Genomic DNA, 24,144 nt, shown 5'->3' on the forward strand with positions numbered 1-24,144 from the left:
TCTACAAATCATCTTGTTTAAGAATTCAAAGGATGAAATACATAACCAGTGTCAAAGTCAATCAGCATTACGTCCAGTCACTACTTTAAAAAGGACAAAAACTTAATTTTTTTATAACATTAACGGATTTTTGGGAGTTGCATTGTAGGCGAAATAAATTTGAGAACATGACCCTTGACCTTGCACTCAAATACATGTACTTGTTACATGAAAATAAATCTTTTCAGCACAAACTGAACAGCACATTCAGAAAACAAAACAAATAGTTGAGCTTATCTCTTACTGTGTATGAAGAGAAGCGATACAAAGTAAGGAAGGTATTCAGTGAGAAAAGTTTGGTAAAAAAGGCGAGTTTCAAGTTCAGTTTATTTTGAGAAACATGAATTACTTGGAAGAGAAAAAATCATGACAAAATCAAAAAAGATAATAATACTTTTAAAGATATCAATGTATGATGAGTTTTCTGCATCTTGTACACTTGTTGTTTTTTCAAACTAATATGTAGGTTGAGTCATGTGTCTTGTGTCAAACTTTTGTTATTATTCATTTCTTTTGAAAGAGTGATAATTCTCTGCCCATCAAATCACTAAGAATTTTTGTTTTCTGTTTTGTCATTAAAATCGTAAGCGTAGTGTCCGTTAGAACTCTCCTAGCAGGCACTGAAGACAGAACTAATTATAATTCATTTGGTTACAAAAAACGTCGACAACAGTTCTATAGCATGTATAGTGGACGTGATATTATCCAAATCTTATCTTAAGTCGTAAAAGCGAATGTTGGCATGTTCACCGGGCAAATAGCATCGCTTCAATTCAATACTAGTATGACCATCACTGTCAACTAACGAAAGAATAACGTTTCTATCGGTAAGGTATGAATAAAACCGATAGTTTTCTATACTTTTTACATTTTGTCATATCCGGGTGTTTTATATCTATTTTTTTTAAAATAAAGCTTGTGTATAATTGCTTTCTTTTGCATGAATATCAATTAAATGATTAGGTGGTATTTCGGCGAAGATATAATAACTTGGTAAGTATACCAAACTCTATATAATTTGAAATAATAAACAACACAAGATATGACAATAATATATATATGCTTAGAGGAAATTTAGCTCTGATAGATAACAAGTTTATGTAAGTCAAAATAAAACATCACAGACCGAAGATATTATTGATTTCTAATTCGGTCAATATAGTTTTCTCAAATTAATCAAATGCTTCTTATTGGTATTTACAAGCATTCAGTTTATCATGTCAGCAAAGAAAACAGTTGGCAACTTATACTTCACTTGCTCCCAAAATGCCCAAGACTTAATTATTTTAGTTTATCATTTAAAATGTCCAAAGAAAAAAACTGTACTTCTGTTAGTGAAATCTTAAAATTCTTGAGAATTGTTATGCTTTCTTTAACAACTCTTGGTTTAGGAAAAGATGTAATGGTTTTGGTATCATCTTCAATTTTGATTTTTTATTAACACACTTTTCAGTTGGTTTTGTTTTGAGGTCATTTGTAAGAAAATGTATGACAAGGACGCATGAAACACCAAGTGATGCTTCAATATCTTCTTCATTATCATAAAAATTATACGCATTTATATTTGCATTATACTTTTTAGGACAGCTCTGTTCTACATGTTTGAGTATTTGAGGTTTCTATCATAATTATTTTTTTTAATTTCTTTCGTTGTTTTTTTTTTGTTTGCTTGTAACTTTTTGAACTTATTGGCATTGTCTTAACTCAATGTTAGTTTTAAAATTTAATTTTCATTTATCTTTTGTTTAAGAGTCTCAGTGAATGTCTAATGAAATTAATACATTAATGGATAAATACATTAAAATGTTAGTTAAACATTCTAAAAAGGTACATGAACAAGAAGTAGTCTTGGGAGCAATAAAACTGAGAAAGGAAAGGGGAATGTATCAAAGCGACAACAACCCGACCATAATGCAGACAACAAGCGAAGGCCGCCAATGCGTCTTCAAGGTAGCGAGAATTCACGCACACGTAGGTGTCCTTCAGATGGCCTCTAAAATAATATCTATACTAGTTCAATAATAATGGACGTCATACTCAACTCCGAATTATACACAAGAAACTAAAATTAAAAAAAAATACAAGACAAACAAAGGACAGAGGCTCCTGACTTTGGACAGACGCAAAATTGCGGCGGGGTTAAACATGTTTATGAGATCTCAACCCCCCCCTATACATCTAGCCAATGTAGAAAAGTAAACGAATAACAATACGCACATTTAAATTCAGTTCAAGAGAAGTCCAAGTCCGATGTCAAAAGATGTAACAAAAGAAATAAATAAAATGACAAATATACATAAATAACCACAGACTACTAGCAGTTAATTGACATGCTAGCTCCAGACCTTAATTAAACTGATTTAAAAGATTACCTCTTCATCATATAAATATCAGGCACAATCCTCCCGTTAATGGTTAAGTATCATACAATCATAAAATATATGAAAAGAACATAACCAGTGTCATGCTAACAACTGGTTTTTTTTAAATAAATGTTTTAGCTTCCATGCCAAGACCCTATAAGTGAATAAATATTAAAGCCAAAATATGCAATCATTAATGACCTAACAACAGTATCGTAACTATATCACCTTTACTGAGTATGTTTAAAGGTTTTGTAACATTTTGAGGTGAAAACTGACATTTTTATGCTTTGTAAAAATATTACCATAAAAAATTGAATGTGAAAAACCTGAACGTTTTAGATGTCTGCATGTTGAGTTATATTTACGAATTAATTCCTTATACCGGTGGTACAATTTAATACTAGTAAATGTTTGTTTTTGTAGCAACACTAACAAAAAGTAACCGCCTCTGAAACATGGGGGCTGATCCGGCTCCACACGTGGCACATGTCGTATTGCTCATGCTATTACAATCTTGATAAACAATTTAATTCGGTAAGTCACATTAGTGAAAAGGGAACGTAATTTTAGTAACGACACAAGAAACATTTCTGATATCATCTGTGAAACGGATATTCGATAACGGTTAACCAACTTTCAACTTCACCTTCGGGTATAAATTGCTGTCCGCAATATGTGAAAGAAATTTCATATATAAGATTTGGTATGAGGGCAAGGAGACAACTTTCCATCCAAGTCAAAATTTGTAAAAGAAAACCATTATAGGTGAAATTACGGTCTCCAACACGGAGTCCGGGCTTACACCGAACAACAAGCTGTAAATGGCAGAAAAAATGAGCAGCGTGAAACTATTCAAGCAGGGAATCCAACGGTATAAGCTGTAAAAACAAAAGCGAAATGAGATACACTTATAAACCACATCAACAAACGAAAACCACTGAACATCAGGTGCTTCACTTATTTTAGGGTTAGTGCTATAACACCAGGTTTAATCTACCATTTTCCACATTTGAAAATGCCTGTAACCAAGTCATGAATATGACAGTTCTTGTCCATTCGTTTTTGATGCATTTTGTTTTTTGATTTTGCCATTTGATTATGGACTTTCCGAATTGATTTTCCTCTAAGTTCAGTATTTTTATAATTTTGATTTTTAGTATAAGTTACCGGAGTACTTAAGATCAACTCCAAGTTTTTCTATGTTATGTTTTGTGTTCTATTGTCTGTCTGATGGTCTTTCCTTTGAAGCCATGTCGTTGTCAGTTTGATTTTTACATACCAGTTTCAATTGTATCGTTTGCCTCTCATTTATATTGTTGATGTAATTTTATAAACAATTTTGTTAAAGTTACCATGCATACTAGTACTGTTCATTTGGAAGGTCTATCAAGTGCCATATTTTTGTCTGATTCATTACCTTGTATCTTGTTTGAGATTTTCTTACTCATGAATAGTTGTTCTATTTATTTGTTTACATGTTCGTGAGCTGATTGTCATCAATAACTATATATATTATGTATATATTATACCGTTGTATGCTTATCATTGTCAATGTTCTTATCAGATTTTATTACTTTTAATTTGAATATCAATCTTCAGATGAGTCAGTGAATTCATCAGTTTGGCATGTGTTTAAATTAACCACTTTATCTCCAAGTACTTACTATATATAGTAAGACATGGATTCAAAATTAAAAGTGCGGAAACGAGGACTGGATTAACGACCGGCTGAACGGTCAATGGTAACATATTATATGTAAGATGCCATTAATCAGAGAAAAACAAAACAAATTGATGCAGATTTTATCACAAAAGTATTTCAAAAGCCTCTGTCACACCTCACCGGATAGCGCGAACGGACGCTTAACGGATAACTTTTTTTTAATCCGTTCATGTCCGTAAGCCGTCCGTTCTTATCCGTTAGCCGTCCATCCATATCCGTTGTATGTCCGTTAAGCGTACGTTTTATCGGTCGACGTCCGTTCTGTCCGGTGGAAAATTTTGAGCATGTTCAAAATTTTGAACGGACGTCTAACGGATAAAATGTCTGTTGAACGTCCGTTAGGCGTCCGTTGTGTACGGTACTTGTCCGTTTCGTTTCTGTTTTGTATCCGTAACGTGTCCGTTATACATCCCTTGGCGGTCTGGAAGATAAATTCACCAACGGACTTCTACCGGACGTTTAACGGATAAAACGGATGGTGAACGTATGAGAAACGGACTTCTACCGGACGTATAACGGATAAAACGGATGATGAACGACTCTGAAACGGATAAATGCCAATTGAAAATTTCGCGTCAGAAATGCCAATTATTGGTATGGCAGATTTCTTAAGGTTCACGAATTCTTATAATTCATAATCGATCTTAGAGAATAGGCACGTCTTCACAATCAAGCAATTATTATTTAGGCCAGATACTGCCCTTTGGTGGAATTTTTAAGAACAAACCTAAACCAGTTACACAAAGACATTTTAAATATTTATGCGATTTACATGTATTATTATTGTCGCCTTTGATTTTTCCGTATATCTTGTTCATCCGTTTTATCCGCTTCTGTTAGGTGTCCGTTTTATGCGTTACTCGTCCGTAGGATGTACGTTCGACATCCGTTCTGTCCGGTACGTGTCCGTTCTCGTACGTTGCATATCCGGTGTATGTCCGTTATGCTTCCGTTACACGTCCGTTTTATTTGGGCAGTACATCAACGGACTCCCAAAGGATAATAATTTTGTCCACGAACAACTTTTATTTGCATTCGTTAGGCGTCTGTTCGTGCTATCCGGTAAGGTGTGACCGCGGAGGCTAAACGAACTAAAATTTAGAAAAAAAATAACTGAATTTCAGGAAAGGAATATTATTTCAGGTGACATTGAATAATAAATAAGACAGATTTTAAAAAGGTTATGCCTAAAACTACAGGGAGATAACTCTGAAAAATCAGCTAAATGTTGTAATCACATTGTGATGTCAAGTAAATGTTTTAAAAGCTTCTTAATAATCAACATTAGTGTTTGTCAATCTGCTATATATTCATCCATTTTTTCCGAGAAAGTGATTGGTTCAAGTTTTTAGAAATTTTTGTATTTTTTCAAATGGTCAATGTTATTATTTTGTCAAAATTTTAAGAAAATTAAACGAGCCAAATGAATTTCAGTAAAGTAAAAAGTGAAAAGTTCAATATGTGTTTAGAAATTAGAAATAATTGCCACATGTGGAGCAGGATCTGCTCACCCCTCCGTTGCACCAGAGATCACCCCTAGTTCTTGGTGGGGTTCGTGTTGTTTATTCTTTAGTTTTCTTTGTTGTGTCATGTGTACTATGTTTGTCTGAATGTCTTTTTAATTTTTAGCCAGGGCGTTGTCAGTTTATTTTAGATTTATGAGTATGACTGTCCATTTGGTATATTTCGGCCCTTTTTTAACATATTTAATATCAGGCAAGTACTAAAATGACACAATGCATAAAAGTAAGTGAATTTTATCAGTCAGCCAAGGAAAGTGATCAAAGCAATAATCAAATATTATGTTGGTTTTCTTTGCATTTATATTTAGTTGAGATAATACTAAACTAGCCGTAGATCGTGAATAGATTGCCATTTTTGGCATTTACAGTTCCTTTTAAACCCTTCCAGAGCACCTTATACCAACCCCGGTCTTTTACGGGGTTCTTCTTGCTCAGTATTTAGGTGTCTGTCTATGTTATGTTTTTTTTTTTTGTCTTAATTTCGTTTTTTGAATTTAAATGAACTTTTGGGAACTTTAGCCTCTCTTCAAATTTAAGCCGAAAATCAAAAATATGTTAAAAAAAGTCTCCTTAACATTTCAGCCATGCCTACGTTTTTAATTAATATATCCTGCTAAAAATTTTAACGTTCACTAAATGGTTTCTGTTGACCTATTTGTTGTTTACGTATCTATTAAAGGGGGAACTAGTTGTCAAATCCATCTCACCGATCTGACTCAAAAATTTATAATAGATTAAAATTAACAATTTGCAGGGCATGGGCGAGATGACATGTAGCTTCGTTTCGTGTAAATGTTAGTCTAGACGCCATCAAATTAAATATCAAGATGAATAAGGCAACAGTAGTATACTGCTGTTCAAAACTCGTAAATCTATGGACAAAAAAACAAAATTTGGGTAACAAACTAAAACTGAGGGAAACGCATTAAATATGAGAGGAGAACAATAATCTACGGTCACAACTCGACAATAATCAACTGGCACATTACACGATATAAACATAAACATAAATATAAAAAGATATATAGCACTATCTCAAAATGTATTAAATATAATGATTGAAATACATTTTCTTCCCAAGTTTTAGATTCAAAATATGATCAAGTAGTTAATGAAGACGAACATGAAAAACAAAAATTATGACAGCTGAAAATTTTTGATGTTTATCGTAATGTCAGCTAACCGAAATCTGTAATCTCTGCTATCTGTAAATATAACACTTTATATGTACTGTAAACTATCTTATTATTTCATATCCGAAAACTTTGATCTCTCCAAACTGTAAATATTCTGACCCTTTGATGATTGTCATTTTGACAAAACGACTTTCTATATACCACCCTTTGCACTGAAATATAAGATGTTCTCCATTAGTACCTGGGCCTATGTAATGCGCGCACATCGACATGTGATCAAGGTGAAGTCCAACGGTTATATCAAGATCATGCAACCTGTAGCCTGTAGAACAGAAAAAATAGCACATTTACCGTTTACTTACAGCTGTCAATTGCCAATGCAATATACAACTAAAAAGAAGTACAGTTTTATAAAAGTCCCATTGATAAAGAGCATGTATTTAACCCTGGGGCAAGTTTATACTCATAAATCTAGGAAAATGCAGACACTAAAAGAGATATATGTATTGTTCATGTTATACATTAGCTTTACTTTATAGTTTATACAGCTAAATTGGTATACAAACTATAAATTAAACGTGACTTGCCGTATTTACTACTCATTAAGACGATGAGTCTGTCTTTAGATTACATCCGAATTTGGTGTAAACCAGTGTAGCCTGGTATCAATTGTTAGTTTTATTAATCGCACCTCGTGTGGCAAAAATATACACGACAAGTTGCTTCGACTAGTGACATTACAACAGTTCAATTGTGTGTGTCTATGATCTGAATAATGTTTATTATCTTGTTTGAAAATGTAAAGATGAAGATTATAATCATATCAGGTTTTAAAACAGTTTTGGTAGTTAAACTATCCATTTGCGAAAGGGCCAATTATCCTTTACTATGACCATGTTATACAAACCAAAGAGTGGTATCCGCCAATTTGTGAACATCATTTAGAGTTACATTCAATATACATTAAAAACGTACCATAATCATTTCGATTTATAATTTCAATCCGAATGATGTTATAAATGGTTCCAAGATCAACCCACAAATACGGTAATAGTTCTAAGTTCGTACGTGACCACGTATTTGTTAAGCCATCAACTGCTTTGGATGCAGCCAAGTCGGACCCTGCTGTTGATATTTGTTGAGTGTATTTTCTAAGCGCCACATTTGAAGGTGTTTTGTGCGGTATATTAAAACCTGAAAGTACAAATCAATTAGATGGAATATTTTTTGTTCCATTTTCGTTTTTAAGATTTTGAAAAAATTATTGTTTATGCCCAAAACTTATCATCAAACTATTTAGATTCCAGTTATATACACAATATTAAGCTGTTATACCGTAGTAAATTGTAACAATGTTGAGTTTCTTGCAAGGATGACGATATCTTTCCTTCAAATATAAATGAAATATATGCAACCAAAACGGTTTTATTGCGTCTAATATTTACTCTTCCATTTTCGAAACAAACCAACTAAAGGTATTTCTTCAAACATTTTACGATCGAACTCTGCTTGTAAAAATGACTTAGTGTTGATACATCGATTTGGTAAGAGATTCATGTACCATACACGCATGAATCAATTCATTTAGACATCATGCTTCAATAACTAACAGCTATGAAAACTATTTTAGTATCAAAGGGGATGTAAGTCTTCGAAAATATCTTGTTATTGGGTTTTGGCAAACAGATGTCTATGGTTTTATACGTACCATCTTTTACACACACAGTTTTGTTATTTTTTAGGCTTTTACACACTTCATCTGTGATGCATGGATTTTCTATACAGGGGTCAAACAAGGGATTCTGAAATATTCATACTAATATTACTTCATTATAAATATGGGACTTTCCGATTGTTTTTTCCTCTGAGTTCAGTATATATGTGATTTTACTTTAAACATATAGGACAAATGAAAATGCTATTCTTTTACTAATATGTGTTCGTCATTGTCTTTCCATATTGGAATATAACATTAATGATTAAAATAGGCCAATGTTAATGCAAAATTGAAACTGAATATCTGATTTGTGATACTTGATTGATTTTAAATTAATTCAATGTCAAAGAGAAAAAGTAACTGGCAATTCTATCTCAAAACAATAAAACTAGATTATCTCTATGATCATGTTGATATTGAATTTAAATCAAATATATATATGATTAATATACAACAATGTAAAAACTACAAATGTATAGAATTAATGAAACAAAGAATTGGAATTCATATTTAAAATATTGATGATCAATTTTCACAAATTAACATAATACATGGTATAAAATTAAGATTAAATTTCAGCGAATTGTAATGAACCAGTTTGTATTACCAATACACTTTGACTTTTTGATTCGTTATTAATTAAAACTTTTATTGAACTCTTTAAAAGAAACGGTAAGGAAGATTTCTGTACATGTACATGTATACATGTGTATGATTTATATCAGAAAGGGATATCACATCGTAATTTTTACTGAGATATTAATTATAAAGCCCGTAAATGAAGATACAGCCTAGTACGTAAACTAATTAATAATTTGATTTGAAATATTCTTAAGTGTAATCAATTAAACTACATTGTTTTCAGTTGTGAGAACTTAGCTCACATCTTGCGTAAATACCATTTATTAGTATTTTTTTTGGCATTGTACAAGAGCATGCGTATCTTAAACTGTTTATGGCGTCTTTATACTTAATCCGTGTTTAATAATTGATACATTATTCTTGGAGAATTCTCTGTTTTCTATAGTTATTCACTTTGATATAGTTTTCAACAACTGCGAGTTTTACCTATATCGTTAGTTAAGTTTTATGTAAGTTGTGTTCGTGCTTCTACCAATCCTTTGTTTACATTGTGTTCTTATGTAGTGCTGCTACATCACTGTCGTAGGTTTAGGAGGTTTTAATGCACACATGTTTCACCCACAATATTCTGTGAATGCCTGTCAAAAAGCTGGTTACCGCATTTTAGTAGTTGTCGCTTGTTCTTGTCATTTAATTTTATTCTCTGTCAATTGCTTTGTTATAAATGAGGCTGTATTTTTCTCGTTTTAATGAGGTCTTTCAACCTTTTTGGTTGAAAGATCTATAGGTTTTGTTCTGATTATTTTTTTTTCTTCCGCCTAACTTTTTTCTTGCGTATTACTGATATTTCAAAACATGTCGCTTAGATATTTGTAATATGATATCGAAAAGTTTATACGCTTAAAGAATTGACAAAGGGGTAACTAGAAACTTTACGTTGTACGAGTTATCTCCCCAAAACACGGTTTTTCTTGTGGCCACTACTCCTTCGCAACCGCAAAAGATAACGACACATTCATTTTACCAAATTGCTCGTTACATCTTCAGGATAAGGATTTTAATTTTAACCGAAGCTATCCGGAGACTCCATATGAGAGTTATCCCCCCTTTTGTATATGATATAAGTGATATGCATTTCTAACTGGTTAACCATAAGTGACAGGGACCTAGGGTCTTTTGATCTAAGATCCTTGGTCCAAAAATATGATAATTAGGTCAAGGTCAAATTCTAAATTTTGATTTTGGCTTATTTTTATACTTATTTTCATTAATCTGATAAGATATTTACTAAATTATTTTTACTAAATTGTTAGTTGCGACATGTTGTAACTTAGAAATTTTGAATGAATGGGTGCATAGACAATAAATGAACGTTTTTGCCCCTCTTATATTTAGAATTATGCGTAAAGTGATATTATTCATGAACCATACATATTAGAGACCTAAGGTCTTTTGATTTGGGGTCCTTGGTTTATGAACTTGAAATTGAGGTCAAGGTCATAGGTTAATTGGACGTTCTAGATTTAAACCTTTGCTCGAAATTCATATTATACATCATTAAGCCATTTGAACTGACATTTTCCACTGAATTTTAATATTTGCATATCAAAATAGATCCTTATTGGTTGAAAGACCTTCAATTGTTCTCTGAACAATTGATTTTTAATTGTTTTATATTTTTCATGTCGTGGCTATTTATAGTCAACTATACAGTAGGTACTTTTTCACTTTAGAAGGCAATTTACAAAAACCAAAACATGATAATGAACGAGCATGTGACGAAGAAGTTGCAACACTACTTGTTGCATCTTGGAACAGTATATTTAATATATATCATGTATATGTTCCTGTTGTATAAATTTTTTTTTTTTAATTCATTCACTGTTTCAATCAAATATGAAATAAACTCATCAAAGATGCCTGGATTAAAATTTAATATTTACGCCAGACGCGATTTTCGTCTTCAAAAGACGAATACAAATAATGTTAAAAAAGCAAAATAAAGTACGAAATTAAAGAGGATTGAGGACAGAATAAATCCTAAAAGTTTTGCCAAATACAGCTAAGGTAAAATATTCCTGAGGTAGAAAAGCCTTAGTATTTCAAAATTCAAAGTTTTGTTGACAGTTAATTTATGATTATGAACATATCAATGATAACTCAAGTCAACACAGAAGTGCTGACCACTTGGCTGTCATTAACTTACCCCTCTGTAATGTTGAATCACAACGTAGATATAACCAATAACATTTGGGAAGTACACTAAAGAAACAGAATCTGGTTTCAGATTAATCTCACATGTAAAATGAACCTTGTTATAGTTGAAAGAAAAGCAACGTTGTCGGCTTATACATTCTTTGAAGCATGCTCTTGGTGATATATGATCAAACGAACGATAGGTGAATCCTTGTAATTTAGCATCCTTTTCATCCGGATTAATCGTAAAGATTTTGGTTTTACCCTCCGCAGCTGAGATTTGTCGAATTCTATAGATTATAAGTATTAATTGTATACTGCAGATAATCCATCGAGAAAAAATAAAGTGCATGGTCTTTAATTGAGCTTGGAACTAGATAATTTCCGAATATTTAAACCGCAAGATATGTTTTCCCTTCAAATGATTGGGGCAATTAAACAAAACCAATACAATCTACAATGTTGTGCGTTATTTGTGTTGCTGAGAATATATCAATAAAATTCTAAAGTATCATATGATATGACATCAAAGTTTTTGTTTTGAAAATGAACTACCATCAATAATAATCTATATGGTATTGGTAATACAAGCCGATACATACATTTATTGTTTATTTTTAATTGATTAAAATGACAAAAGAACCGGAATTCCAAGAAAAAATAAACGCGGTCAAGCAGTGTTCTGAGCGAAGTATTCACGAGGACATTGATATCAATGTGTTATAAGTTGATGTTTAATTAATACGGGATCATTGGGAATGAAATGGACGACAGGGCAGATATTTACAAGAGAAACATTTCACATGTTCGATTAAAATTTGAAGTCAGCTATTTTACAACAATGTTACTTCAATTTAAATATTCTAACTAATTTTAAGTTTTATATATATTTGAATACAAAATATGTTGTACAAGGAATTGTAGGTTTGGGGCATATATTAGCCAGGTGAATTTCGAAGACACCTAAAAAAACTATAATATTTTTTTAATAGAATGATATAACACTTCTATAAAGCCATGTTTACACAATTTGAATGTACACAATCAAAAAATACTAGAGCACACTTCGAATATACACTGTTGTAGGGAGAAATTTTCTAAAAGATTTTGTGTCTGGAGAATTTTAGTAAAAGATTTTATGTCTGGAGAATTTCAGAAAAAATATCGAAATTCATAGGCACATGGAAACAGTTTCCGCCCTTTCTTTTTTTTCCAAAATCCGTTATTATTCATTTTTCTGTTAAATTACATTATGTTTTGCGTTTATGTATACTATGAACATATGCATCCTTTGAATAAAGTGTATTTGCTATTACCCATGTGTTAACTATCAATTTAAAGTTTCTTCTTATAGGTGATCACTGCTATATTATAGAGAGAGTCTCTATCAACCCGATAATTATTGTGCTGTCCCCGAGTACTTTTATGAATTTTTTGTGCAAGTTTAAAACAGGAAATTCTGTTTACTTAAAAGCGCAATTAAGCTTGGTTGAAAGTATGTGAAAGTTGTGTTAAAGATTTTATGTCTGGAGAATTTGAGAAATGATATCAAGAGTCATATACGTACACGTATCTAAGTACACGGAGATAGGACAATATTTTTAATCTCTCTCTCTCTTTTCCAAATCCGTTATCATTTTGTTTGCTGCTATACATGTAATCCATTATTTTCGCGTTTCTGTATACTATGAACAGAGACATAGTGTACATGTACAATGTGTACATTCAATGTCTGTGCTATGAACATACGTATCCATATTATAAATATTAAAGGGTATTTAATTTTCTATTAACTATTTATTCTAAGTTTCTTCTACATGGCGATCCCTACTTTACTATAAGGCGTCTAGATATAACAGTAGTATTTTAATCATAGAATTCAGTGCATGCAGATAAACGCAAAAATACGTGTCCTGTTCCCGTCCGAGTACTTATGAAAATTATGTGCAAGTAAGAATCGAGGTATAATAGAAGTGGTTCTTACGATCTAAAAACCACGATATGGACAACATTCTGATTGGCTTATTTATTTATCATTTTTGTTATTAATCATACGATTGGTTCTCAATGTTAAAACCGGTAGTCATGTCCGACATTTAAGTCGGTCTGATGACGGAAATAATATCCGGACGTCTTTATTTTCGTTTTTCTCCCAAAATAACCCAAACTGATCATGAATAGTCATGATAATGGATGACAAATACGACTATGCATAGTACCTATAAAAGACATAGGCATGATGATTAATCTATTGTCGGAGGAAGAGACGCGACACACAAAATGAGGTCTTCTCGTTTAAACGATCTCTTTTCGACGGACGAATATCGAATATCCCCTTCGTTTTTTCTGCCTTTTCCTATTTAAGAATTACTATATAGATATAGGAAGATGTGGTGTGAGTGCCAATGAGACAACTCTCCATCCAAATAACAATTTAAAAATTAAACCATTATAGGTTAAAGTACGGCCTTCAACACGGAGCCTTGGCTCACACCGAACAACAAGCTATAAAGGGCCCCAAAATTACTAGTGTAAAACCATTCAAACGGGAAAACCAACGGTCTAATCTATATAAACAAAACGAGAAACGAGAAACACGTATATATTACATAAACAAACGACAACTACTGTACATCAGATTCCTGACTTAGGACAGGTGCAAACATTTGCAGCGGGATTAAACGTTTTAATGGGCCCAAACCTTCTCCCTTTTTCCTGAAACAATAGCATAACATCACAACATATAAAAACATACGATAAAATATCAATTAGCAGACTTAACTCAATCAAAAAACGTATGATTACACAAAGAACGAATAAATTTGATCTGCGATATCTGAATACAAATGCACAGTTAATTAAATATTAGAGACAAACAGTCATGACCAAAAGGCTATCAAACAAATTCAAACACACTGAGAAATATTTAACCAATCAATGTTCACTTTAGAAAAAAACCGGTTTTTTATAATCTTGAAGTTTATACAAATGTTGTAAGAATAAGTGAAAAATTGAAGATATTACAAATAATCAAAGCTGGTATACAGCCAAGATCCATATAAATAAAAAATGACAAAAAAGCATTATAAACAGTATCAACAGGTCGAATTAACAAGAAAATACGATTTGAGAGTACTCGCAGTTACTGACAGCTAGTTAAAAGCCAAAACCAATTAATAGTAAAAAATCATGCATCAGAGACTAAAATCGACTAAAACACATCACAGGGATTTAGTATTTTAACGTCATTAATAGTCAAAGAAGACATGACTTGTGCAATGCCAAAAATAAATGTATCGACAGGTAGTAGTATAGTGAAGAGCGACTTCTATAGAAATAAAAGTTAACGTGGCTGTGTCCCCTATACATCTCGCCTCAAAAGATAATGAAATTTAGTTATGTTTTAATTTGCTAATGACAAAATCAATATTAGTGCCAATGTGAACTATATTCAGAGATCTAATTACAATATTGGTACGATAACCCTTACTTATAAGTTTGTATGACTTGTACAGGAAAATTTACTTAAGTTTTAAGTCAAACATAACTAATAACATGGGCATTAATGTGTTAATCGGTACATATAGTCAAGTAGCAAGATACGAGAAAATACATACATTGTAATGAAAAGTTGACTTCTGTATTAGGGTACAAAGTGGCGCTGTCTACATGTTATGTAAGGAAACTGCTGTTATTTTCACATTACACTCATTTTTTTAAAAGAAGGATTTGTTTTTATAATACACGTACATGAAAATGAATTGTTGCTGTGAGATTTTCTTTAAGTTCTAAAAACTATGTAGGATTTTGATGCAAAAGTGTTCGCTGTATGAGGACTATGTTGCCTGAAAGAAAAACTCTAGGACATTCGTTTTTAAAAGAATTAAAAGTTGTGATGAGAGGAAAACGTGTTTTTAACTTTAAGAGGGTAGTATTTTTTTCCCAAACACCGAGGCAAAGATCGATTAATTGTTGAGTTGTTAATTGCGTAAGGTCCAGATACAAATATTTGTAAGTATGCTCGACTCATTGCCTGAGATGATCCCTTGAAAAATAGAGGAAATGAAACTACCAAACATTCAGTGAGACATTTTTGGAATAACCAATTTTATTTGCTAATTGAAAATTTAGCGGAATAAAATAATTTAAGACAGCAGAGAAGATAATTCTAATTTAACTGGTTATTACTAATCGGCTAAAATAAAAGAGTGAGCTATTAATACTGCAAATGTATGATGTCTCTAATCTGGTCAAAGGGTCAGAGTGTCCTACTTTCTTATTGGTGAATGACCTTGCGGGTCAGCACAAGTTCACGTGTAAGTGCATTGTGGCCACTTTCTTTTATCATCAGCATTTGATGTGTTAACTTGTGATTCTTATCAAACAATTTGTTCAAAATTCCCACCCACATACCGCCCTTTATGTAATCTTTTGAAGTAGATATGTATACATGTTTTTTTATGGGGCAGGTTTTTCTCCCCACCTTTGCTATTCTTTGTCATTAATTCAATTGACATGATATTAGTTGATGTAATTTCGTATTAATTATATATTATTTTTTCATATTAAATATGAACTTTTATGTCAAATGTTTTATTTGCAAGATGTATTTTTTGCATTTTATGATTTTAAATAGGCAGATTTTTCTCCCTACCTTTGCTATTATTTGTCATTTATTCAATTAAACATAATATCAGTTGATGTAATTTTGTATTAATTATGTATTATTATTTCATATTAAATATGAACTTTTATGTCAAATGTTTATTTTGCAAAATGTTTTTTTTGCATTTTATGATAATTTGAATAAATGACCTTATTTTCGTCAGTTTAGTTTTTATATCATATAGCAAATCAAGCTAGGACTCTGGCTTGTGTTTACATAGTATGTTTATGGTATCTAGCTGTCTGTCTTAAATATATTTATAGAAAAAAATGAACAGTCATGTTTATCAATATCGCTACCTGGTTTACAGATTATAATAATCATTTTTGTACACGCCAGTAGTGTTATTTCTAAGACAATCATCCAGAAAATGCACTTATCCAAAAATAACATATTTAGTCAACTCACTCAATCTTCAATGAAAACGTTACTATACATGTTACAAATGTAGAAATAGACATTTTTTATACACCCGTTCCATCCGCGGTGGGTAGCTGTTTTCTAGTAAATCACATGCAAATAATAATCACCTTTTTTAGTTTTGTAGTATAATGAAAGTATGTAACAGTAATTTGTAAAAAAAAAATTAACATTTTTTCAGTAATATAATCTTGATAATAAAACAAAGTTCAAAGACATACAAAACTAGTAAAAAGTTGTATACAGAACACAGTCATACAAAATTGAGGTAGAATTATTCATTTTATTTCGTATGATCATTCTTAAAGAAACAAAGAAAAATAGGAAAAATAACAGCAATCGAACATGAATAAATTGTTTATGTTCTTGTTGTAACAGTTTAACACATGACTTTTGTGTAATATTGATTTTTCTAAGGAATCCAAAACCTTTTGGTTCCAATTATTGGGGAATACTGTGGATTCATTTATTTTCGTTGATACCAACTTTCGTGGTTCTCTCGTACCCACGAAATTAACGAAAACTGGTATTCAACGATTTTTTATGAATCCACAGTTTTATCTTTCAAGTTGTATTATATTTAACGTAAACAGATAGGAATAAGGAATCTTCGGGTAAATGTATAATAAAAGTGTCAAACAACGAGCAAAATGAAAACACACTCAATTACTTAATTGACAGAAAAATATAGAAGTTCAAATTAGATTATGTTTGTGAGATCAAATGCTTTGAAATGGTAAACAATTTCTATTGTACGTGGTTTATCTTATGGCCTATATTAATGTAGCTTTAATGTATTAACAAATCTCTAACGATGAGGTCAGTGTGTAATTTGCATTATAAAATCAAAAAAATGGAGCAACAATGTGTAAGTGGAACATCATGCACATTCAGTGCATGCAGTACATTTTGATGTTATAAAATGTAAAAAGTTTTTCTAAATCACCTGCATCCTGAAATTTCAGTTCGCTTAAAACTGACATTTTGGAACCATGCATTTCTATTGTTTTCATTTATATGACATGTCTAATGACCTATCTTAGTTTTAGCTTTTATGTATCTAACGATGAGGTCACTATACATGCTATAATAGTAAAAAAACCTACCTGAAATTTTAGAATAGAGGTGGTTTAGAAAACCTTTAATCAAATGGCCTATATTTATGTATTAATGTAGCTAATTGTTATCACACTGGATTGATTGACCGTTGATGTATTACGTCCTAAAATATTGAAAAAAATATAGTGCGAAGAATAAAGCGGTTTATATGAAAATGTAAATAACAATTGAAAAAAAAACCGGATAGTATAAAAAGTGTTTATTTTGAGAAATAATAACTCGGTACTTTATCGAGGTTGTTTAGTATGGACCAACAGTGGCTTCAATTTATGCTTCCATAAAACGATCGACAACAGCAGCATGTATGTGCCATTCTTAACGCGATGTTCTAATTTACTTTCAATGAGAGTGATATTGAACTTATATTTCGAAGTGATGAAGTTGAAACCCTCGCTTCGACAAAAAAAAGTATGGACGCCATCACAAGTGTTTTGACTGTGGCATAATATATATATATCTGTTTTACAGATGAGAAATAATATGCTCCAATTGTCATAACTACAATCCCGTCCACCTTTTTCCGAATGAGACCTACCGAATTTAACTTAAATATCACCGAGTTTGAACTTACTATGTAATACATGGTCAACACAACAGACGCTACATTGTACAACATGTTAAACATGTAAACTAGGATCTGCTTACCCTTGTTAAGCACTTGAGATTGCCCCTGGTTTTAAGTTAGATTCGTAGTGCTTAGTTTAAAGTTTTCTATGTTGTATTTTGTATACTGTTGTTTGTCTTTCTGTCTTATTTTTGCCATGACGTTGTAAGTTGTTTTTTTTAGTTACATAAACAGATTAAATTGCATATTGCCACGTTTACATTATTATAAACGTAAAGCATGAATATGCATGAATATTCCATGAAGATCATATTCACCAATTTCCATTTCATAATATATTTTAAGTTACGAAATTCATTTTGATTGACAGCACTATATTACGGTGCAGTAAAGAATTATGAACACAAAACATTATCTTTAAAGAGATTTGCTGTATAACATCTAGCAAAAGTACATAGAAGATGTCAGTAATATGAATGATGTGGTCAACATATGATAGCTTTAATATTCAATATAATGTCAAGTAATTCTTCAATATGTAGAATCGAAGTAAAATAAATTTGAATGTTATCAATATCTATCATGATATTTGTTTTTGTAGTTTCATAAATAATTCCTTTGCTTTAATAAGATGTATCATGAAGAAAACAATATATCTATGTTACAGTTATATTGTATTTAACGTAACTATACATTCAAAAATCAACAGGAAATGTTGATTCGTTGAATTGAAATTTTATTAATTTACAGTACGAGGTAGATGTGGAGATCGTGTACAACCTATTATGAGATATCAAATGTTTATTTTGGTAAGTTGTATGTGTATTATTAATTAATAGGTTAACAATATAAAGGTGTGGCTTGTTAAATGATGAATGGATTGATGAAATAAATGTTGGTTTAAAATAATTCTTTATCATTCAAATGGTATTAAATCTTCGTTTATCTCATTTTTGAGAAATTTGTACTACATTATGTCTCACTTTATCCAAGAAAAGTTTATCTTATTACAGTTTTCTGTAAAAAAATAAATAATCATATGTAAAGGCTGCCAGACTGGCCAACCTCTCAATTTCAAAACTTTATAGTACGAGAATATATCATACTTGTATAAGAAGAAAAAATGTGCTTTACTGTGAAATACCCAATTATGAATGTTTCAGTATAATAAACATTTTTTTATATTTATGGGTAATAAATTAATCAAGATAGACTTTCGAATCCTGCATTTTGAACATAAAGTATGTTTATATAACATATAACAATGCGTAACTATGGTATGAGTTTCAATGAAAAATGTAAAACGTATCCACTAGAAAACACGTGTCATCAATGTTAACAAATGCAGTTCACTAATATGTATTCCACAATGTACAAAACTATAATCGTATATAGTTACTAATAAAACTTCGTAAAATCAAATAAAAATAAGAAAAAAAACCGGTATAAATTATGATAAAAAACAATAGGCTCCTTCATTTGTCCTTACATTATAAGTTTGTAGTTTAATTCACATGGAAATTCTAGACACCACCTGAGTTTAACCATACTTCTTATGGTGCGAAATGTTGTAACAGTGTTCTTAGCCCCCCCCCCCCCCCCCCCCCCCCCCCCCCCCCCCCAGGGTACCTGTCTACTGTCTAGCAATTCATTACCAAATGGTCCATTAGATTTTTTGAGGATTGACTCGGAGTCTTTGATTAAACATAGTTGTGTGTTTCGCCTGTTGTTATGCTTATCTATGGTGTTGTGAAAAAAATATTATCATGATTGAAACATTTTTCATCAATATTGTAAGGCCGAAAGTCCCTAATCATAAGGCATTAAAAAGATCAAACACATCAAACGAATGAAGATTGTTCTTTGACAGTTCTTTTTTACCGTCAGTAACAAATCAGTAACCAGAGATACATTCTGTTATATTGATTGCCATTTTTGTAAAAAAGTAATCAAGAGTTTCATCCATAAGAATTAGTAACTTTTGTCAATATTAATTTCTTCTAGAAATATTCAAAGAGTTTGTATGCCCAATTCCATTATATTTATGGAGATACTATTAGCCTATTAGAACATATCTTTACTAGGGTGAAACATTTTCTTGAATTACCGAGTACCCTAACTGTTATTGTGTTTTTGAGATATTTTGAGCATCTAAAATTGATGTCCCTACAACTTTCATTTTCCTAATACCAACGAACTACTAAAAAAAATAATTAAGCGATAGTATTGTAATTGACATTATGAAAACGTCTATGGGTAATTTTACAGACGCAATTTGCGTTTATCTAGCGACTCGTACTTAAACTTTGAAATATTAAACTGATGATAGAGAATTCTATGGAGGACAGAGATGGATTTCACCTTTATGACCAACACAATCTGCTATTTTATTTTCGAAGAGAATGAAAATGATAAGTATATGAATGCACCGAACGATATATCACAAGCAATTTCTCGGATCGAAACAAGTTTAAAGTTCACTAGGAATCTAATTATAGAGAATATGTAGACAAAAGGAATCGGGGAGAAAACGTGATTTTACACTCAATGCCTACACCATCAGCGTAAAAGTTGAACGAAATGATTAAGGAAGTTCGCTTCTCAGTTTAAAAAAATAAATAACACTAGAACATATTGATAAGTGTTGAATAAAGGAACCAAAAAAAAATATAAGGTCAATGAGCTTGTTTTGGAGATATTAGCCATTGTAATTTTGATGGCAAAAAAATTTTTCTTTTGATTTTTCAAGTTTAACTATTAAAAGATATCAAGGATTTTATAAGACTTTAACAGATGTTTTATAATTGTACATACATGATTTATAAAAAGAAAAATAGAGGTTATTGGGCAAATTTCTTAAGACATTTAAATGGTTAAATAGTTATCAAAGGTACCAGGATTATAATTGTATACGCCAGACTAGCATTTTGTCAACACAAGACTCATCAGTGACGCTCAGATCAAAACACTTAAAAAGCCAAAAAAATACAAAGCTGAAGAGCATTGAGGTCCAAAAATTCCAAAAAGTTGTGCCAAATACGGCTTATGTAATCTACTCCTGGGGGGAGAAAATCCTTATTTTTTGTAGAAAAATGTAAATTTTGTAAAAAGAAAATTTATAAATATGACCATATTATTAATACTCATGTCAACACCGAAGTGCTGACTACTGGGCTGATGATACCCTCGGGGACAAAACGTCAACCAGCTGTGGCATCGACCCAATGGTGTGAATAGTTATTAAAGGTACCAGGATTATAATTTAATACGCCAGACGCGCGTTTCGTCTACATAAGACTCATCAGTGACGCTACGATCAACACAGTTAAAAAGACAAACAAATACAAAGTTGAAGAGCATTGCGGACCCAAATTTCCAAAAGGTTGTAACAAATACGGCTTAAAACCAGAGGATTCCGACAATCTGACAAAAATCCCCCAAAATGACGTACGAACATCCTTAATCAAAGCATCGACCCATATAGTTTAAACAAACTGAAGGTACCCAAGTCATTGACGATACAGTGATTCTTGCAATGGCTGAATAAAGTTAAGCGTTGGCAACTACATACAATTTGTATCCTATTAAATTCCCAAAGCAAAAGTGTTTTACAGACAAAGAATCAAAATAACACTGTAATAGAAACATATGTGTCGTTTATAGTCTATGGTCAAAAATTTAGTTTCCAAGCTTATTAATGAAGAAATTATATGTCAATTTGAAACTTTATGCTGATTAAACATAAAATACATTCAGAAAAGTTTATAAATTGGTTGATGAAATTTCAGGTCGGAATACTGTTTATTCAATATATTACAGTACAGGCAAATGAAGGTAAGTAACATAAAGAATTAAGGGGGGAAAAGATACCATTTCGTTAACATCGAATATTTAGTCTTAGAATTATGATACTTAAATATGATTACCTACTTAATATTGTTTTAGACGTAGTTTGGTAAACTAGTTTGTACAGTAATGGTAACTTTTGTCGCCTGAATTCACTTGTTAAACGTACATAACATATCATGAACAATATGACGTTTGGTAATTCAATATATATTGGTATGGTGAAATGAGGTACTGCCGGACAACATACACGAGTCAGTACTCCTGGGGCAGTGGACCTAGAAATTGATTCAAAAACAATCCGCATATCTGTAAGATCAGCAAATTAATGTATAGAATTTTACGCCTTTTCAAGCAATATGCAAAGTGACTTCCCTAGCATTGTATCTTGTTTTTAAAAAATCCATATTAATCATGTTAATTACAGACGTAAAAAAGGAGGTACATTAGATACCAGAGGGACAGTCAAACTCGTAGATTAAAGGTAAACTGACTTCGTCAGGGCTAACAATAAAAAGACAAACAGACAAATAATAGTACAGAAGACACAACATGGAACACTTAAGACTAAGCAAAACGAACCAAACCAGAAACTGGGGGGGGGGGGGGGGGTGATCTCAGGTGCTTCAGTAGGGTAGGCAGATCCTGTACCCATTAGGCACCCGTCGTCTTGCTTATGTTATACAAATCTGGTAAAAAGTCTATCTCAATATGTCAAATTCGTGAAAAAGCAAGGGTAGTTACGACATGAGGAACATATCCATAGGTACTTATCTCTGAAACTGGTTCCATAGAGAAAGTGCCTCTGAGAATTAATATTTATTACGTTTATTTGACGTTTTAGCATATGTACATGTAATGACAACTAGATCTACCCATGTATGAAAAAAGATTCACATTTGTTTTGCGGGACTTCTGATATAAGTGTTCGAAATAATAATCAGAAGGTTCATATTCTTTTTCATATTCCTGCCACCTTTAACAAATTTAGAAAGTGGCGTTGAAATACAGGGAAATACAAACAAACAACAAAAGATGTTTTGTGTGAACTAGTCATCAATTGCATACGGAAAACATGATTCGATATTTATAAAATTTAGCATGGCTATGGTTTCTAATCAAAATTTAGTTTGCTTTTAATCCTTCACCAATTGTTCTTGTCTGTAAATAATTATATATGTATAACACCTCAAAGATTTTACGGACGGCATAATGATTTTGACGATATGAATATCGATAGGTACGTATATCTGATTGTTCTTCGGTTAGCAAAACATAAACCTTGATTTTGAAATCTCCAATAGAAGACCAAATTAATCTTTATGTGTAATTATCATATATCAATTGGAAACTAGGGTTGGATTGCATGATACAAGTAAGCCTATTTTGCTAATATACTAGAGTAGCGAATTTATAAGAAAAAAACATTTCTGCTTTTTATTTGTTTTAATGAAGAAAACATCGTTCAATTTAATTGACTTTTGTACTTTTGTTCCGCGCTGAATTGAAACTGAACCAAGAAACATATAGTACATATTTTATAAATCAATAAATACAATTGAACAAACATTGACCAACGTGTTTTGCTTACAGTGGATTCACTGTCCTCCTTAGTACGTGAAATAGAAGAACCAGTGACCTTGAAGACCGGACGTGATACATGCAAATCAAAAGGAAGAAAATTGTTGTATGTATCGTCTGGTGTACGATCATATATTCAACAAATATTCGCAGATGAGAATTGCCAATGGTAAATATAAGAAATGAAAAGACCAATATCAAATATATTACCAAACACAAAATCAATATTTGCAAATGACAAAATTTCATATTTTACATTATTAAGATATTCTGTTATTACTTCATCAGATGGTTGCAGTTCATTTTGTAACAAAACACGCGTATTAAATAATATGATGACGATGATGAGTTGTTTAATTCTTTAGCTGCATTTATGAAATAGGACAGTTTAATATATAATTTGATGTCTGTGGGCGGTAATTGTGAATTTTTATCTCTTTGACACTATCTGCATATGGGTTGTTGTCTGCCATTTTACAGTTGTCTCCTCGTGTATTGTGAGAAGTTGTCCTTGAGTTAAATCCAAGTTCAATGGAAACGTTCATAAATAAAAAGGACGGAAAAGTACAGGTTCCATACATGATATTGGACTCACACCACATCTTCCTATATCTATGATATATAAAGGCAACAGTAGTATATCGCTGTTCAAAACTCATAAATCC

At 31.6% G+C, this 24,144-nt stretch overlaps 1 protein-coding gene across 1 annotated transcript; it reads right to left on the reverse strand.

Annotated features, from left to right (window-relative positions):
- Window positions 1-6,842: 6,842 nt before the first annotated feature.
- LOC134681910 (uncharacterized) lies at window positions 6,843-11,636 on the reverse strand. Its single transcript, XM_063541543.1, has 4 exons — window positions 11,293-11,636; window positions 8,496-8,589; window positions 7,763-7,981; window positions 6,843-7,109 (listed from the first exon to the last, which is right to left on the reverse strand). Exons 1-4 carry the CDS (start codon window positions 11,632-11,634, stop codon window positions 6,889-6,891), a joined length of 876 nt encoding a protein of 291 aa, XP_063397613.1. The 5' UTR covers window positions 11,635-11,636; the 3' UTR covers window positions 6,843-6,888.
- Between the last annotated feature and the right edge of the window lie 12,508 nt (window positions 11,637-24,144).

This window comes from Mytilus trossulus, chromosome 8 (assembly GCF_036588685.1).
Source record: "Mytilus trossulus isolate FHL-02 chromosome 8, PNRI_Mtr1.1.1.hap1, whole genome shotgun sequence".
In the NCBI taxonomy this organism is placed as follows: Eukaryota; Metazoa; Mollusca; class Bivalvia; order Mytilida; family Mytilidae; genus Mytilus; species Mytilus trossulus.